The sequence below is a fragment of the Apis cerana genome, linkage group LG7 (assembly GCF_029169275.1).
Source record: "Apis cerana isolate GH-2021 linkage group LG7, AcerK_1.0, whole genome shotgun sequence".
Taxonomy (NCBI): domain Eukaryota; kingdom Metazoa; phylum Arthropoda; class Insecta; order Hymenoptera; family Apidae; genus Apis; species Apis cerana.
Genome location: NC_083858.1, coordinates 2591691 through 2605834, shown reverse-complemented (window position 1 = coordinate 2605834; position 14144 = coordinate 2591691). Strand labels below are relative to the sequence as shown.

Below are 14144 nucleotides of genomic sequence, written 5' to 3'. Positions count from 1 at the left end.
AAAATTTTTGGAATTTTGGACGGCGATTATATCGTTCACAGAAACAATAGCAATCTTTATTTTAAAATCAAAAGGAAAAACCCGTTTTTCCTTTAATCCTTCTGAATTCGAATCAGAGAGATGCCTACCTTTCTCGAGATGCTGAGAAATAGGGCTTTGTATCCTAGGCGCTGCGTGCAACTGTGTGGCGTTTCCAGGGCGTCCTCGGGGCCTCCTTCCAGGTCTCGGCTGGAACACACAAAAAGGAAAAACAAGCTCAACCAGCCGTCCGATTTGTATTAAAATAACGATGAAAATTAACGGCAGAAAATCCTCGATAAAATATTCGATTCAGAAGCATTCCTTTACTACGCCTATATTTTCTTCCGCGGACGCATGATCGTAACGTCAGTCCGGCCCCATTTGTTCCCGGTCGTAAAGTCACGCGACGAGGCTAACTTGGACAGGGTTGCGAATAAACGGGGTTCAGGCGGTCCGCGTCTTTGTTCAACCGGCGCATTTATTACCGTAGATAAACGCGACAGCGCGGACGGTACTAGAGATAAACGCCGTTCGCAGCGTTCCGTATACAGGGTGATCCGAGCGAATCCTAACACCGAAATATAGGCGTTCGAGAATATAGGGAGTAGCGTGCGCAGTTTCTGAAAAAGAAAAAAAAAAATCGTCGAGTAAAAATTAATTTCCTTCCAACGGACGACATTTCGAATATTCGTGCGAAGCGTTTTTCTTGCAACCGCGCGCGACAAAAACGTCGAGGCGACCGTGTGTAGCTACGGGCGAGGAAGGAAATAAGAAAGAAGGCGGGACGTAGGCGAATTTACGAGCGTTGGAAAGGATACGCGCGGCTGGATTATCGGCGAATATTCTCGAGACTCGAGGGAAGAGAGAGACGGAGAAAGAGAGAGAGAGAGAGATAGACCGCCTCAAGAGAAATTAAAAGCCGGTGTAGGTCGTGAATATACGAAAAGGTGATCGGGAATTGCCTCCGATGAGATTGCCTCTGATAAGAGGACTTTGAACGGCCAACTCTCGAGTTTCGAAGCGGCTCGATATTCGTTCCATCGGGTTTCGAGGAGCAAAGAGAGAGAGAGAAGGAGGAGGAGGGGTATTATCGATCGATGGGAATAGCCTGGGCGGAAGGATTATTCGTGTATCTATAACCCTATTTTTTCCACGCGGCTCTCGTTTCCCTTCGGCAACACGGTTGAAAGAATATGCCTGGGACGACCTCCCTCCCCTCTTTCTCTCTCTCTCCTAGCCTCGATGCCAGAAAAGAAGATTCCAGCCTGTTTTATTGTGAATCGAGGTTAAAGTCTCTGGCACGGGACCAGACATTTCACCTAGGCCGTCGCATTCCGCCGGATGCACATGGCCACGCACATTATGTGCCCCCTTATGTACTCCCCCCGCATGTGCCTTCCTCACATACCGACCACTTCCCCTTACGTAGCACCGGCCGGTGATCTACGACTCGTGTATACACAGGCAAGCATTAAAAGGGAGGCGGTCGCCCGCGCGGGGGGAGGGGAGGGAGGAAGGAGAGTGGGAGGGGGAAGCTCATGAAATAAATAGTTTGCGCCGTCGCTCCGGGCTTTGTGTCGTCGTTGGTGCGCCAGTGGCGTAGGGTCGACTCTAGGATACCCGTACCAAGAATGCGGAATAAGTGGGCCGACCGAGGAATCCCGGACGACCAAATTATTGATGTTTCGTCGCTCGTATATATATATACACACACACACACACACGCGTGTCCAACAATAGTTATCGATTCCTTGATGGTTCCTCGATGATTTATTGCCATTTTTTCCCAACCATTCGATCGCAGTTGTTCGAAAATCGCGCGAAAATACAAGATTCGATGGGATAAAGTTTTGGCGCGTGATGTATACACTGGTGGCGGCTTGTAAACAGATTCGATAACGATGAAAGTGGCGCGTAAGAGAGCATTGTAACGGGGTCGTGTAGCGGCGGAGGTGGAGGGATGCGGCGGAGCTCACGGATGATCTCATAATGCCATTAACGGGTAACCTCCGCCAGTGATATCGTCGCCGCGGGCGGATATAGGCAGACAGCACCTTTTTCCGGCATATGCTAATCTAATTAATGGGTACACGGAAAGTCGAAAGTGTGCACCGACGATGAATACGAGTGCACGGTCTGCGCGGACGCGCTCTAAGTGGTTACCTATGTAATTGGAAAAGATCAACAAGCGCGAACGCGTATTAACGCACAACTAACCGGGGATAGCCGAGTTTTGGTTAACGAGTAACACGGATTAGTTTCGATAATACTGATATTGTCCGCGGATGTACTCGACGCGATAATGTGGATATTGAATTGTTATCGTGAATTTAACTTTCAAAAACTTTAATTCTCGCCAGCGATATTCGTATTTTGAGTTGATATTGCGTCATAAAAAATAGTAATAAATATATAACGCAACAAACTGTAATATAAACAATCCGTACAAGTGTAAATAAACAATGTTTTAACGAGAAACCGCAATTTATTTTCAGACAAGGACTTGACTGGCCAGCTCGGAATTAGGATGAACGAGTTGTAACAATTTTCTTGGCGTGTAATCAACTCTATAACTGCCCGCGAGCATAGATCGCGATACTACTTTCGCTTCCTCTCTTCGACACGGTGTAATTTGTTTAATTTATTCTTCGATCAATATTCTGTTGAAATAATCTTGAAATAATCGGAGGATTAATCCGGGCAAATCAATTTCACTTGGATTACCTTTAACATTTGTAAATATTCGAATTGAAAAATAAGATAAAATTAAAAGGTTAAGCATCGTGGAGCGTAGCTATAAAACTTGAATCGCAAATGTGCCAAATACAAATGGAGAGAAGTAGCCAATGACCCGCTACTCTATTCTCCTACGTGGATCGAAACTTTAGGAGCGATCAAACGTTCACGCTCCATTTTGCAACGTTTCACGATACGCTACAGCCAAACTTTTGATCGATAGCGTGTATGCAGACACGAAGGGTGGTACGATAAAGCTAGCCAGCCTCGCTTGTTTACCAATTTTTACCGCCTACCTTCGTGGCCAACCGGTTCTCGGGGATACCGGTTATACTCTTTCCTGCCTGCAAACTGGTCCACCCATGCTACGGACCCCTCCCTCCCCTCGCCATTTTATCCTACCCAGAAATCTCGACGAAATACCTCTCTTTCCCCCTTTTTATCGCTCGCACTTTCCTCCATTGCCCTCAATTTCATCCTCCAATTCTACCCAGATTCTCTGATCGACCTCTCTCAATCCCCCCTTTATTAATTTTCGTGTAGATAGAAAAAAATTCGTTCGCAAAAGTATTGCAGAAGCATCGAAAATACCGAGCGAAGAGACTATTTATCCGAAATCGACGTAACCGGCGTATCGTTTACTCGACTTTGACATGCGACAATAACCACTGCATGAGAGATACGTGGGTCGACGTTTTATCTATGCGCATACTTGACTCGCATGCAAGTCAAGTATCTCGATGAGGTATCGACAGTCAGAAGGGATCCGTCCGTTCGTACCTTGACGCGCGATAAGTGACAACCGCTGATAACAGTCGCGTATTCACGCCCGTTAGCACACGAGCCATCCTCGAGCGGTCGGTCGCTCTCGATCGGATCGTCGAGAATTCGATTCGCGCAAACTTTCCAGACGGGCGAATAACGAGTAATTTCGTCGATCGACCCGTTCGGCAATTAACTCTTATTTCTAGAATTTCCACTCCTTTCCGAAACATTATTAGAGAAAGGGTGACGTTCGAGTCGAGATTCCTCGGGCAGATTCATCATCGAATTGTCCGTCTATGAATAATTGCAGACGAACCGGTGTCTAAACGAGAGATCTTGGAATAACACCGCCCGATAACAGCGACGATTGTTTAAATATGACTGAAATATTGCTATTTCCAGATGAACTGTAATTTAAATATAACGTCCTATTTACTGGCAAGATATAACGGGAAAAACTAAAAATTTCTGCGTAAAAAATTCACACTTATACCCCGTTATATGGAAGAATAATTTTCCTATTCGGGAATTCTCCTTCCCAGAAAAAGCTCCGAGCTAACTTGTTTCTATCGCTGTAAATAGGACTCGAGTATAAATAAAAAAATTATTTATAACCGTGATCCATAAGTTGGGAAACACTGGAACAGATCGACGAGTGACAATCGAGGACGAAACGGGTTGAAGATGAACGATTCGGAAGAATAAAAGGAAAGAAGGAAAATTGAAAAAGAGAAAGGAAAAATTAGGAAGAAAAAAGGGAGAATGAAAAGAAAAAAAAACTAATCCAGCTAGGGAAAAAGATTCGTTTCTATCGGTCTTTGAAAAGTGGCGACGCGGTTAAATCGCGCCACCCTGTATACGCATTCATGAATAGTACACGCGTCCCGTCGTTCGCAAAGAGACGCAGCAGACGCGTTTATGTAGACATTCGTACATATGTATGTATGTAGGTACGTATGCGCGCGGCGCTCGCCTCTCTCGGCACATGGCCGATGTTCTATATATAAGCGCGTTTCTATGTAAGCGGTGTGTGTAACGCCAACGGACCGGCAGATATTCCGATCGATCGTACCCCGGGTTATCTGACTGCCAACGAGAATTCATTTTCCCTTCCATTCGTCTCTCTTCCTCTCCATGCCTCTCTTTCCCCTTTGTCCGTCTCTCTTGCACCCTCGTTCGCTCGTTCCTGCACCCACACAACCCACCCTTTCGCTCTTTCCATCACCCACTCTTCCACCATCTCGCTTCGCTTCCTTTTCTCGCCCCGTCTCTTTCCCTCGCCTTGTGTTTCATTCTCCTTCCTACGCGTGGATATAAAGGATCTCCTACATTAACGTTCAAAAGTTTATATATACGCGTGTCAATAAGGAGAAGGGTCCTTGAATTTCTCCCCCTCTCCTATCACGGGAGATCGATGCTTCTTCTCTTTACGCGTATATCTTTCAATTAAACGTCCCCCGTTACGGAATCTTGTGCGCCAACTCGTCCGTGTTTATCGTTTATATCTCGCGCAAATATAACGTACGTATTTTCTCATTTTCAATATTAATTTCAGATGTAATCATCGCATCCTTGACTCGATAATAAACGAACGATTCTTTTAAATAGAAAACGTTTAAAGTTGTAAAAGCTTGGAAATCTTAGGCTCGAGTTGGCAAACGTTTACGCAATTCTCTTTGAATTGACGCGGAAGCGGTATGTTCTCGAACGACATCAGTTTCTACGAGTTATACCGGCTTGTAAGTTCGCATACATTATCCAGAGGCACGATAAATGCCTGCCGTGTCTCAAGTACACCGACAGTCGACAGACTTTCAAAGTTGTTTCTTTCGAAAGCAAACTTTCGTACAAGAAAAGCATGGATATTTTTCCCCCCCCTCCTCATCAAACGCCTTTCCCCGTGATTCGAGAAACTTTTGATAAATAACGCATTTCGAGTCGTGATCGAATTCGTCTTTTCCCCTTTTTGGTCTCGTTAATCGCATTACGCGTGTAGACGAGATAAAAAAAAACTGGCAGGAGAAAGGATAGAAAAGAATAATGGAATCAACCATCGATTCGTGACGTTCGACGAGAACCAAGCGCTTTTATCGTTTCTCTCCACGTATCTTCTATAAAACTGCCTTCTCCGACTCGTTGTTTATGCTCTTAAATTTCTTTCGATATCAATCATCCGTGAATATATCCGCGGAGAATTGCAATGACGTTAAATTCAAAATGATTTCAAACGAGAATATGTAAGATTCAAAAAGAGAATTTTCCTAACGTTTGATCAAAACTATAAAATGAGTAGTAATTTTTCGTTCATTTTTGGGCATTAAGAGTATCTGATAAATTTGACTGATATTTAATGCGACGGACTATATTTTAATCTCTACGTCAATATTCATTCGAGGATTTTTCTTGGACGCAACGAAGCGAAAAATCGAGTATTTAGCGAAAAAATATTCGGTATTCTCGGCTTAAGAAAAGTATTGAAATTTTTATCCAAAGATGGGTAAATTATCAAATCAAAAATCAAAACGATATTAGGATGATTATAAATTAAAACGGCGTAACGGTAAGACGAAAGTTTCAAAAGATAAAAAACGAATCGTTCCTAGTTACCGACAAACCGTGTTCAACTCGTACAAAGTTGTAGAATCACGTTCTATTTTCCGAGCGAGTTGATAAGGAAATCGTATTAAATCTGCTATTAAACGCGGAGGTGGTAATCAGAGTGAATCTTTAGCGATGAAACACTTACGTCTCGTGGCGTTGGAACCGTGGGATTGTAACCAGTTCGAGCCGGTCACTATGGTGCACGTTTATCCATGAAATATGGCCGTCCGTCGCGCTTGACTTTCACTTTACTTGACACAGCACACAATCATTCATCGACCGTCGAGGTTAGAATTAAAATCGCGCGTGACGCGTCACGAGAAACCGATATATGTATATATATATATATATTTACACATATATATATACATATACATACATACATGTACACCCTATACGTATGTACATATACACCCACCTCCTCTCACGATTCTGTGCAAAATCCTCCACTTGAAATGCGACGTGTTTTTTTCACTGTAACGATCATTCTCGATGTTCACTCGTCCTTCGAAGCGGAGCTGGCAACATCGATCGAAGAACGATCCTCTCGCTACGAGCCTCACATATCGATACGGATCTTGATCTCTCTTGGAACCCGATGCGACGACACTGGGATATTTAACGAGAGCAAACCCTTTGAAATATTCTACGATTCCGAACGCGTTTAGCTCTCGAAAGCTCGGTAAATCGAGCTTGAAATGATTAGTAAATTCCGTTTAAAACGTTCGACCGGCGTATCGCCCTCGGTTAGAAACGCGGCGGCATCGTTAGGGAACGCTGGGTCTGGGAATGTTGCCAATTCGAGGCGCATTTCACTCGCAACTCGCATCTATCGCGCAAATTACAATTTCTTTCACGCACGTCTCCCGGAAGATTTATCGCGATTCGAAAACACTCACACACCGTTTTGAACACGAGCCGAATAACTTTGGATACCAGCGTGAAAGCATTCGCGTCAAATATGGCTGGACAGAGTCGACGCGCCTCGAGGAACACTCGAGAACTGTGTCAAACTCGATAAAGGGAGCACAAAGTCAGATTAAACCGTTCGAACGAAACTCTCGACTCGGAATATATTCGAGCCCCTGCGCCCATTATACGCGTCCAACGAACCGAACCGGTCAATTTTCGTCAACTCGCAACACATATACGATGTTCGCGTGCCTCAAGGACGCGTAGCAAACTTCACGGCAAAGCGATTGCGAATCGCGACACCGCGCGTATCGTTGAGCTTCCTTTTTCGAAACCAGCTCCGACGGTTTTCTCACAGTATCACCTTTTTCCTTTCTTCCTTCTCCCTCCGGAGATCCCCACTCTCGATCCTTTTATATTTTTCCCATCAGCTTCGCTGCGCACCGCTTCTCCTGTTTCTGAACCAGTGTGAACAACACTTCCTATTTCCGGTTATTACTCGGAACCAGAGAAAAAGCACGGAACCAACGGATAAACGCCGGCACGAAAGCGTCACTACCCGTACGCGCCGATACGACACGGCGGCAACAATAGAAAATCTTCGGGGTGGGGTAAGCCGAGAGGGTGGGGGCACGTTCACCCTCGAGACGACGACGGCAAGTCGACCAGTGTAGAGACAAAAGCGCGCAGATGATCAGACACGAACTGCGATACGCGCGGCCCGCAGTGCTGCCGTCTACTGGTGCTCCGTGATCTTCGTGGAATCGTCTCCCCCACTCCGCCCCTGCTCCCGGCTCTGGCCCTCAGCCCTCCCCGCGACACGCCGTCACCCGATCACCCGATCCGCCACTCCCTCCTCGCTCGCTCCACTCGCCGGACCACCTTTCCCCTCTCTCCCCTCTCCCCCCGTTATCACCCGGCCCGACCATCCGATCCTACCCCTCGCAACTCTCCTCCTCCCACCTTATCCGTTCCGTTGCCACGACCCCTATCTCGAGACCCTAGGCAACGAGCAGCCGCCTTCGAAAACCGGGAGCGTCACGCGAGCGACGATAATATTGCAAACGTGGCTCGTTGATGCATACCCGATAAACTGTCGCCCTTTCTCTCTCTTCTTCTCTCGCATCCCCACCACTTGCCCTCTCGCTTTCTCTTTCACCGAGACTCGCTATCTTCGCGTTTCTACGCGATTCCTGGCCACTGTGTTTCGAAAGACGTTCCGTAACTGAATTTTAACTACGCGCGGGTCCTACGTACGGAGCGTTGATACGTCTGCGGTTACGATTCTAAAGGTCGAAACGAACTGTTGAAAGATCGATTTAACGGAGATTTATTTTTATTTATTAAATTACGAGTTATTTAAATTCGCGTTATCGTGCAAGTATATATATATATATATATATATATATATATATACTTATGACCTTGAATTGCATTTCAAAATTTGAAATTTTCGGACAACGCACACTCGGCAAATTTCTGTCATTATACATAATCGTCGGCGATGCGTTTACCAACGACGTTCTCGTTAAATCCCGTTACGTCGAATTCTGAATTTGTACAGTAATTTGACAGTATAATTTTCCGCAGCGAGGAAACATTTCGCGATTTGCATAATGTCGATGTTTGCGTTCGAATTGTTGGCGATAATTTATCAAGCTTCTCTCCCTTTCCCAAGACGAAGTGAGGCGGGGGAAGAGAAAAAAGGAAGGCACGAGGAATCTTTTGCGCTCGGTTCGTCGCGATCTCACGGATCGATGGTATCTGGAGCAAGTTCGCATCGGTCCGGCTCGAATGAGTGCGTCTCCTGCCGAGTCTACCTTGTGCAAGAGTATACACCTTCGCTAATTTTACCGTGGCGCGTATGTGAATAGAAGCCGAGATTGTACGCGGAAACCCATTGTGAGTTGGCGAACCGTGAACGAAATGGCTACCTTTACGCTTTGCCGGCTACGAGTATGCGGAATTTATTGGCAATCGATACTTTTGTTCAGGAGCGTGTGCTCTTTTCGCCAACTCTTCTCGATCATTCAAAGGGAAGGCATCTTTCTTTCGCCACGATATCGAATCCGTGCGAATTCTTCTCTTCCTTCGCTCTTTCTTTTTTTTCTTTTCTTTGAACCGTCGATGCCACGATTCGCAAGATTCGATCGGCGGAACTTTTCCCGGTTAAAAGGATAAATAAAACAAAGTGGCGAACGATGCATCCGTGCGCGAGGATAGACAGCTATGCATAGACGATGAAACGCGGAAGGTAGGGCGAACAAGTCACGGAGCGTGGCGGCTTTATTTATGAGGCTTACAAAGTATCGATCCGGCACGTCATTCGGGAGTAGTTCGGCCAGCCGGGAACTTTGTTGTTGGGCACTGAAAGTTTCTAAGCGGGGAAAACTCCAGCACAAACAGGTGGAACGGGCGATGAAGGCCTTCTGGCGCCAGCCAATGCTACGTGCTTGTGTGTGCGCGTGTATATACACGCGTGCGTGTATGTATATATAATATATATAACACAGAACCGGCCCCTCTCTCACAGACATCGAGCGTACACGTGCAATTGAACCCTCCGCGCGTTAACAATATTGAGAGAGTCGGCGCGAAGGAGGGGGTCGCAAACAACCCTCCGCCACGAGATTCGAGGAGAAATTGCCAGGGTCAACCCCTATCTTTATTCTTCCCGAATAACTTGTCCATTAAAGGAGAAAACAGGATCTCTGTTTCCAAGATATTTTATCTGCCAATTCGTTGAATCTTTTATTAATTAATCGGCCGAAAGATTCGTTTCGTTATTCATTTCCTTGGTGACGAACTCGACGAACGATAAGCGTTTGGAATAAACGTGGATGCGATCGGTGGATAATTCACGGGGGACAGAAACGAAATACTCCGGAATACTTCGAGCTGAATAATTTATTCGTGAAAGGGAGGGAGAGCAACGTGGGCGAGGTGAAACAGCCCGTGCGGTCGATTGCGGTATCGCAATTAATTTACGTGCCATTTCTTAACGAGTATTTCCGCCCGATGTTTCTCTCTCTCTTTTTTCCTCCACCCTTGTTTAACGAATTTCTGTTTTTTCTTCCTCACAAGGGTAATTCGATCTTCGCCTCTCTCTTTCTCTCCCTCCTCGAAACTTGCGACGCAAATTTAATTACCGCGAAGAAGAAAAGATTTTGATCTAATCGGCGATACGTTCGAAAAATCGTACGTAATCAAGCACTCGTTTAAAGCTTTCGCCCGACGATTTGGCCGAATCGATAACGAATCCCCTCGCTCGACGTTATTGCCAGCTAAGCGGAAGTATTTCCGTCGACACGTTTCCTCGTTAACGATTCGTATCGCGTTTCATCGACGATGAAAGACCCGTTTAAACGACGTCTCCGAGCAGAGGCTCGAAGGAACGTAGAGGTAGACAACAATGGAAGATGTCGATGAAGGGAGGAAGGAAGGAAAAAAATGTGGAAAATCGAGGCCTGGAAAATCGGGCGGGCAAAAGTTGCCGGAATTCCAGACGGTTGGGGAACGAAATTCGCCAATTTGTAGGCTGATGTTTCGCGTTAGCTCCGGCCGGGCAGGGATGCGTTTCGCGCCAACCACCAGCCACCCCCACCAGCGTCCGCCCCACCAGCCTGACCTGCCCGAGAATCAATACAGCTACCGACCGCCGCCCCAACCCCGTCCACCCAGCAGCCACCACCGTGCCCCACCTACTTTCCACGCCACGCTTTCCCCCTTTCCCCATTCTCGAGTGCCGATTCCCATTCTGGGTTCGCAGCTTCGCCCCGACTTCCACCCCGTCCTCGCGACCCTCGCCGCTCTCCACATTTCTCTTTCTGCCACTCTAACCCCCAGGCCTGCATTCTCCCCACCCTCCAACCCTCCCACGTATCCATTCTGATCCAGCGCCGACCGTCTCTCTCTCCTCCCTCGCTTCGCCTCCCCTCGAGGGGGCGTCGGTCCCTCCTCCTCTCCCACGTGCCACGAGGCTCGCTTTCTTTGGGCCGCCTCGGTGCAGACTCGGCCAACCACCCCTATTGGCTGAACGACCCTTTAAAGATAGATACCTCCAGGAGCCGGGTAATAAAGACGAGAGGGATGAAAATGGGCGGGAAGGGAAGGAAACGCGAAAAAGCAGGTGAACTTGATCGAGTCCCGGAGCGACTGGCGACCGGCCAACCCCGCCAGGAGCTGGTCGTTTGCCCGATATTTACATTCGGATGAATCGGCCCGCGTGTTTTCGCCGCCCATCATCCGTTTCGATTGTTAATCGAGCTCGTCGACGCCCGTCGCCGAACCGACGAAAACGAGGGGAGGAGAGAGAGTTAAACATGTATCGTTTGTCAACCGATGAAAATCTGCAACCGGTGCGATCTTCTTCGACCGAATACTAGGGAATCGCCTCCTTTGTCTGGTATGCTCTACTTGGAGGAGAAGCAGGTGCAACCTTCGAACAGCAGAAAGTTCCCCCTCGAAAGGGGGGGTATTTAATCGACCAAGCCTCCACTCCCTTTTTAAACAAGCTGTTCGTCGATTTAATGAGAAACGCGAGAGGGAGGGGCTATCAATCTCTCTCCGTCCCCTTTCTCACGTAGGAACCAGAGTTGGCGTAAAACCCGTTCCATCCGATATTGTTGGGGGATCCCATAGTGGGAAGAGCGCCGTTTTTAAAGAATAAGATATTCGTGGCAAATAATATATATACACCAGTTTATTCATTTTCATCTTAACAATCAAACGGATTGCCTCGCGATTGCTTGCGTAATTAATTTTTTCCCCGATAAGAGAGATGTGTTTCTTTCCAATTCTCGAACAGGTACATTTTCGAAGAAAGAAGAAAGAATAAATAAACGAAGGAATAAATCTTAAAGCTTAAAGCGACACGACGAGATATGAATGAACCGTTTCGCGGACAAAGTGCTCGTATTAAGCTCGTGGAACGCGAGAAGAAGAGATTCCGTGGAAAAGGGAAGAGAGTCGGTTCACAGTGTTTAAAGTGGCTCTAATGGCCATTTCCAAGAAGCGTCTCGAAACTGGAGAGCAAGTTCCATTACCCTGGCCGAGCTGTATACCGGCTTAATCCCTTTCGGCGAGTTTTCGAACTCGCATAAGCCAACCCCGGAATTCGCCGACTTGAGGGGCCGTCGACCCAAAGTATCCGCGAATTCCGCCCGAACTTTCCGCCCGCCACCACCTTATAAACGGATTTTCCAAAAGGGGCCAGTGTTACAGGAGCAAAATTCGACCGGATTAGGTTTTTGGAAAGGGTAATTTTAACAAATCTCCTTGACTGTCGTCGCATAAATATTACGATTTGTGTTTATTATGATTTGCTCGTCGAAGAAATCTCGAAGAAACAACTCGAACTCTTCGAAACTTTCGGGGAATTACTCGGCAACGATGGAAAGTTGGTCGAAACTTTGTTAACCGATCGGGTCAGAATTCGCAAATTTTGCGTTCGAATAATTTGCTTCGAGGGTAATTTATTCACTCTTGGGAGGAAAAAGGGCAACGACGCGTCTGTCCAGATAGGATATAACGAAAATAAGAATGCTGGGGAGCAAACAACTTGCGAACGACGAGTCGGTGGGAGAGGAGAGCAGGTTGATCGCAAAGGGTGATTCGGTGGCTGTTCGATTGTCTGACCGGGAAATCGGGCGAGGAGAGGATCGTGTCGGCAAGGATTCTCTGTTCCCGATTCTTGAAAGCTCGAGGGTGCCGCAAACACCACTTTATTGATTTCCCGAGGTTAAAGGGAAGCACTCGGTCCGCATACACGCTCTCCTTCGTCCAACCCCTTTCATCTAACTCACCCCGTTTCGATCGAAGGAAATATCGTCGTAATTTTTATTTCGCAAATAGAAAGAACTGCTCCTGACACTTCTCCTCTGACTGGTTTCCACCTGTGTGTTTCTTCTTATCTCGAATCGAGTGGTATTATCTTCCATAGACTGATACGTATGTATATATATACCGTGTATGTAGATTCAATCATGGCTGGAAAAAATAATAAGAAAAGAAAAATATCGCGGAGACGATAAGGTGATAACACGTGGGTCCGATAGGTCGAAAGTTACATTTCTCATTATCTTGCAGGTGTGAAAGCGGCGGCCAAGGACGGAAGAATTTTCAAATTCGCTTACAAGTTGTTTGTTCGACGGGCAAACTTCTTTTTTATCTCGTACGCGTGAACATTTTTTTCGTCGCATCATTAGGAAGGCGAAATTATATTTGGATAAAGATTCATTCCGTCGGAAAAATACGTATTTCTTTCTTTCTTTTATTTTTTTTTTTTCAGAAAGCTATCTTATCTGCAAGCAATCGGTTTCGAAGAAAATATATTCGAACGAATAGAAGGGTTTATCTTTATTGGGGAAAAAGGTGTTATCGAGCTGTTCGATTTCGATCTCGATACGATAAAAATGGAGAAACGTTGATCAAATTATCGAGACAAGAAGGTAGTATTTTTATTTTTAATTTTCCAGCAGCGATGAGACAAAGTTAAATCTTTAAGCGAAATTGAACTGGACGATGAGTACGAATAAGAGTACGTTTCATTCTTTACAAAGTGAGCTAAAAAAGGGGGATCAAATCGGATAGATATCAGTGTTTTTTTTAATATTTACAAGAGCTTATCACCTTGTTCTTTCGAATATGAACCATGGAAAAACAAGTTCGTTTGCACAGATCAACGAGTTGATACGAATACTTGAAATTAACAAGTTGAAAAATGTAACATTGAAAAATCTTATTCTCTTTCGTGCCGAATAATTTTTTTTAAAAAAAAAGATTGTCATATTTTTTCAATCGTCCAAAAATCCAATTAAGATTTTTGACAATATTTCTGGCCTCTTCTTCTATCGTCTATTGTTTTTTTTTTTTTTTTTTGCAAGATTATTCGTACACCGATATTAAAACCGAACAATCGTACAAAAAGAGAAAAAGGACGTTTAATTGAAAAGTATAAATAACCTTTGGTAGAAATGAAAAAAAAAAAAAGAAAATTAATATCGAAAATGAATAAAATTGGACAATTATAGAATAATAAAAAAAATTTATGAATATGACATCGAATCGAAAACGAACAATCAACTTTTCGTAGGGAAAATTTCAATTTT

The 14144-nt window shown here is 45.5% G+C and overlaps 1 protein-coding gene across 6 annotated transcripts in view; it reads right to left on the bottom strand.

Moving 5' to 3' along the window:
- LOC107998431 (serine/arginine repetitive matrix protein 2) overlaps window positions 1-14144 on the bottom strand; it is a 234111-nt gene that overhangs the window by 163885 nt on the left and 56082 nt on the right. For all 6 annotated transcript variants that reach the window (XM_062077623.1, XM_062077626.1, XM_062077625.1 and 3 more), the window contains exon 7: window positions 129-228. In XM_062077623.1, coding sequence (XP_061933607.1) covers window positions 129-228 — 100 coding nt within the window. The remainder of the gene's footprint in view (window positions 1-128; window positions 229-14144) is intronic.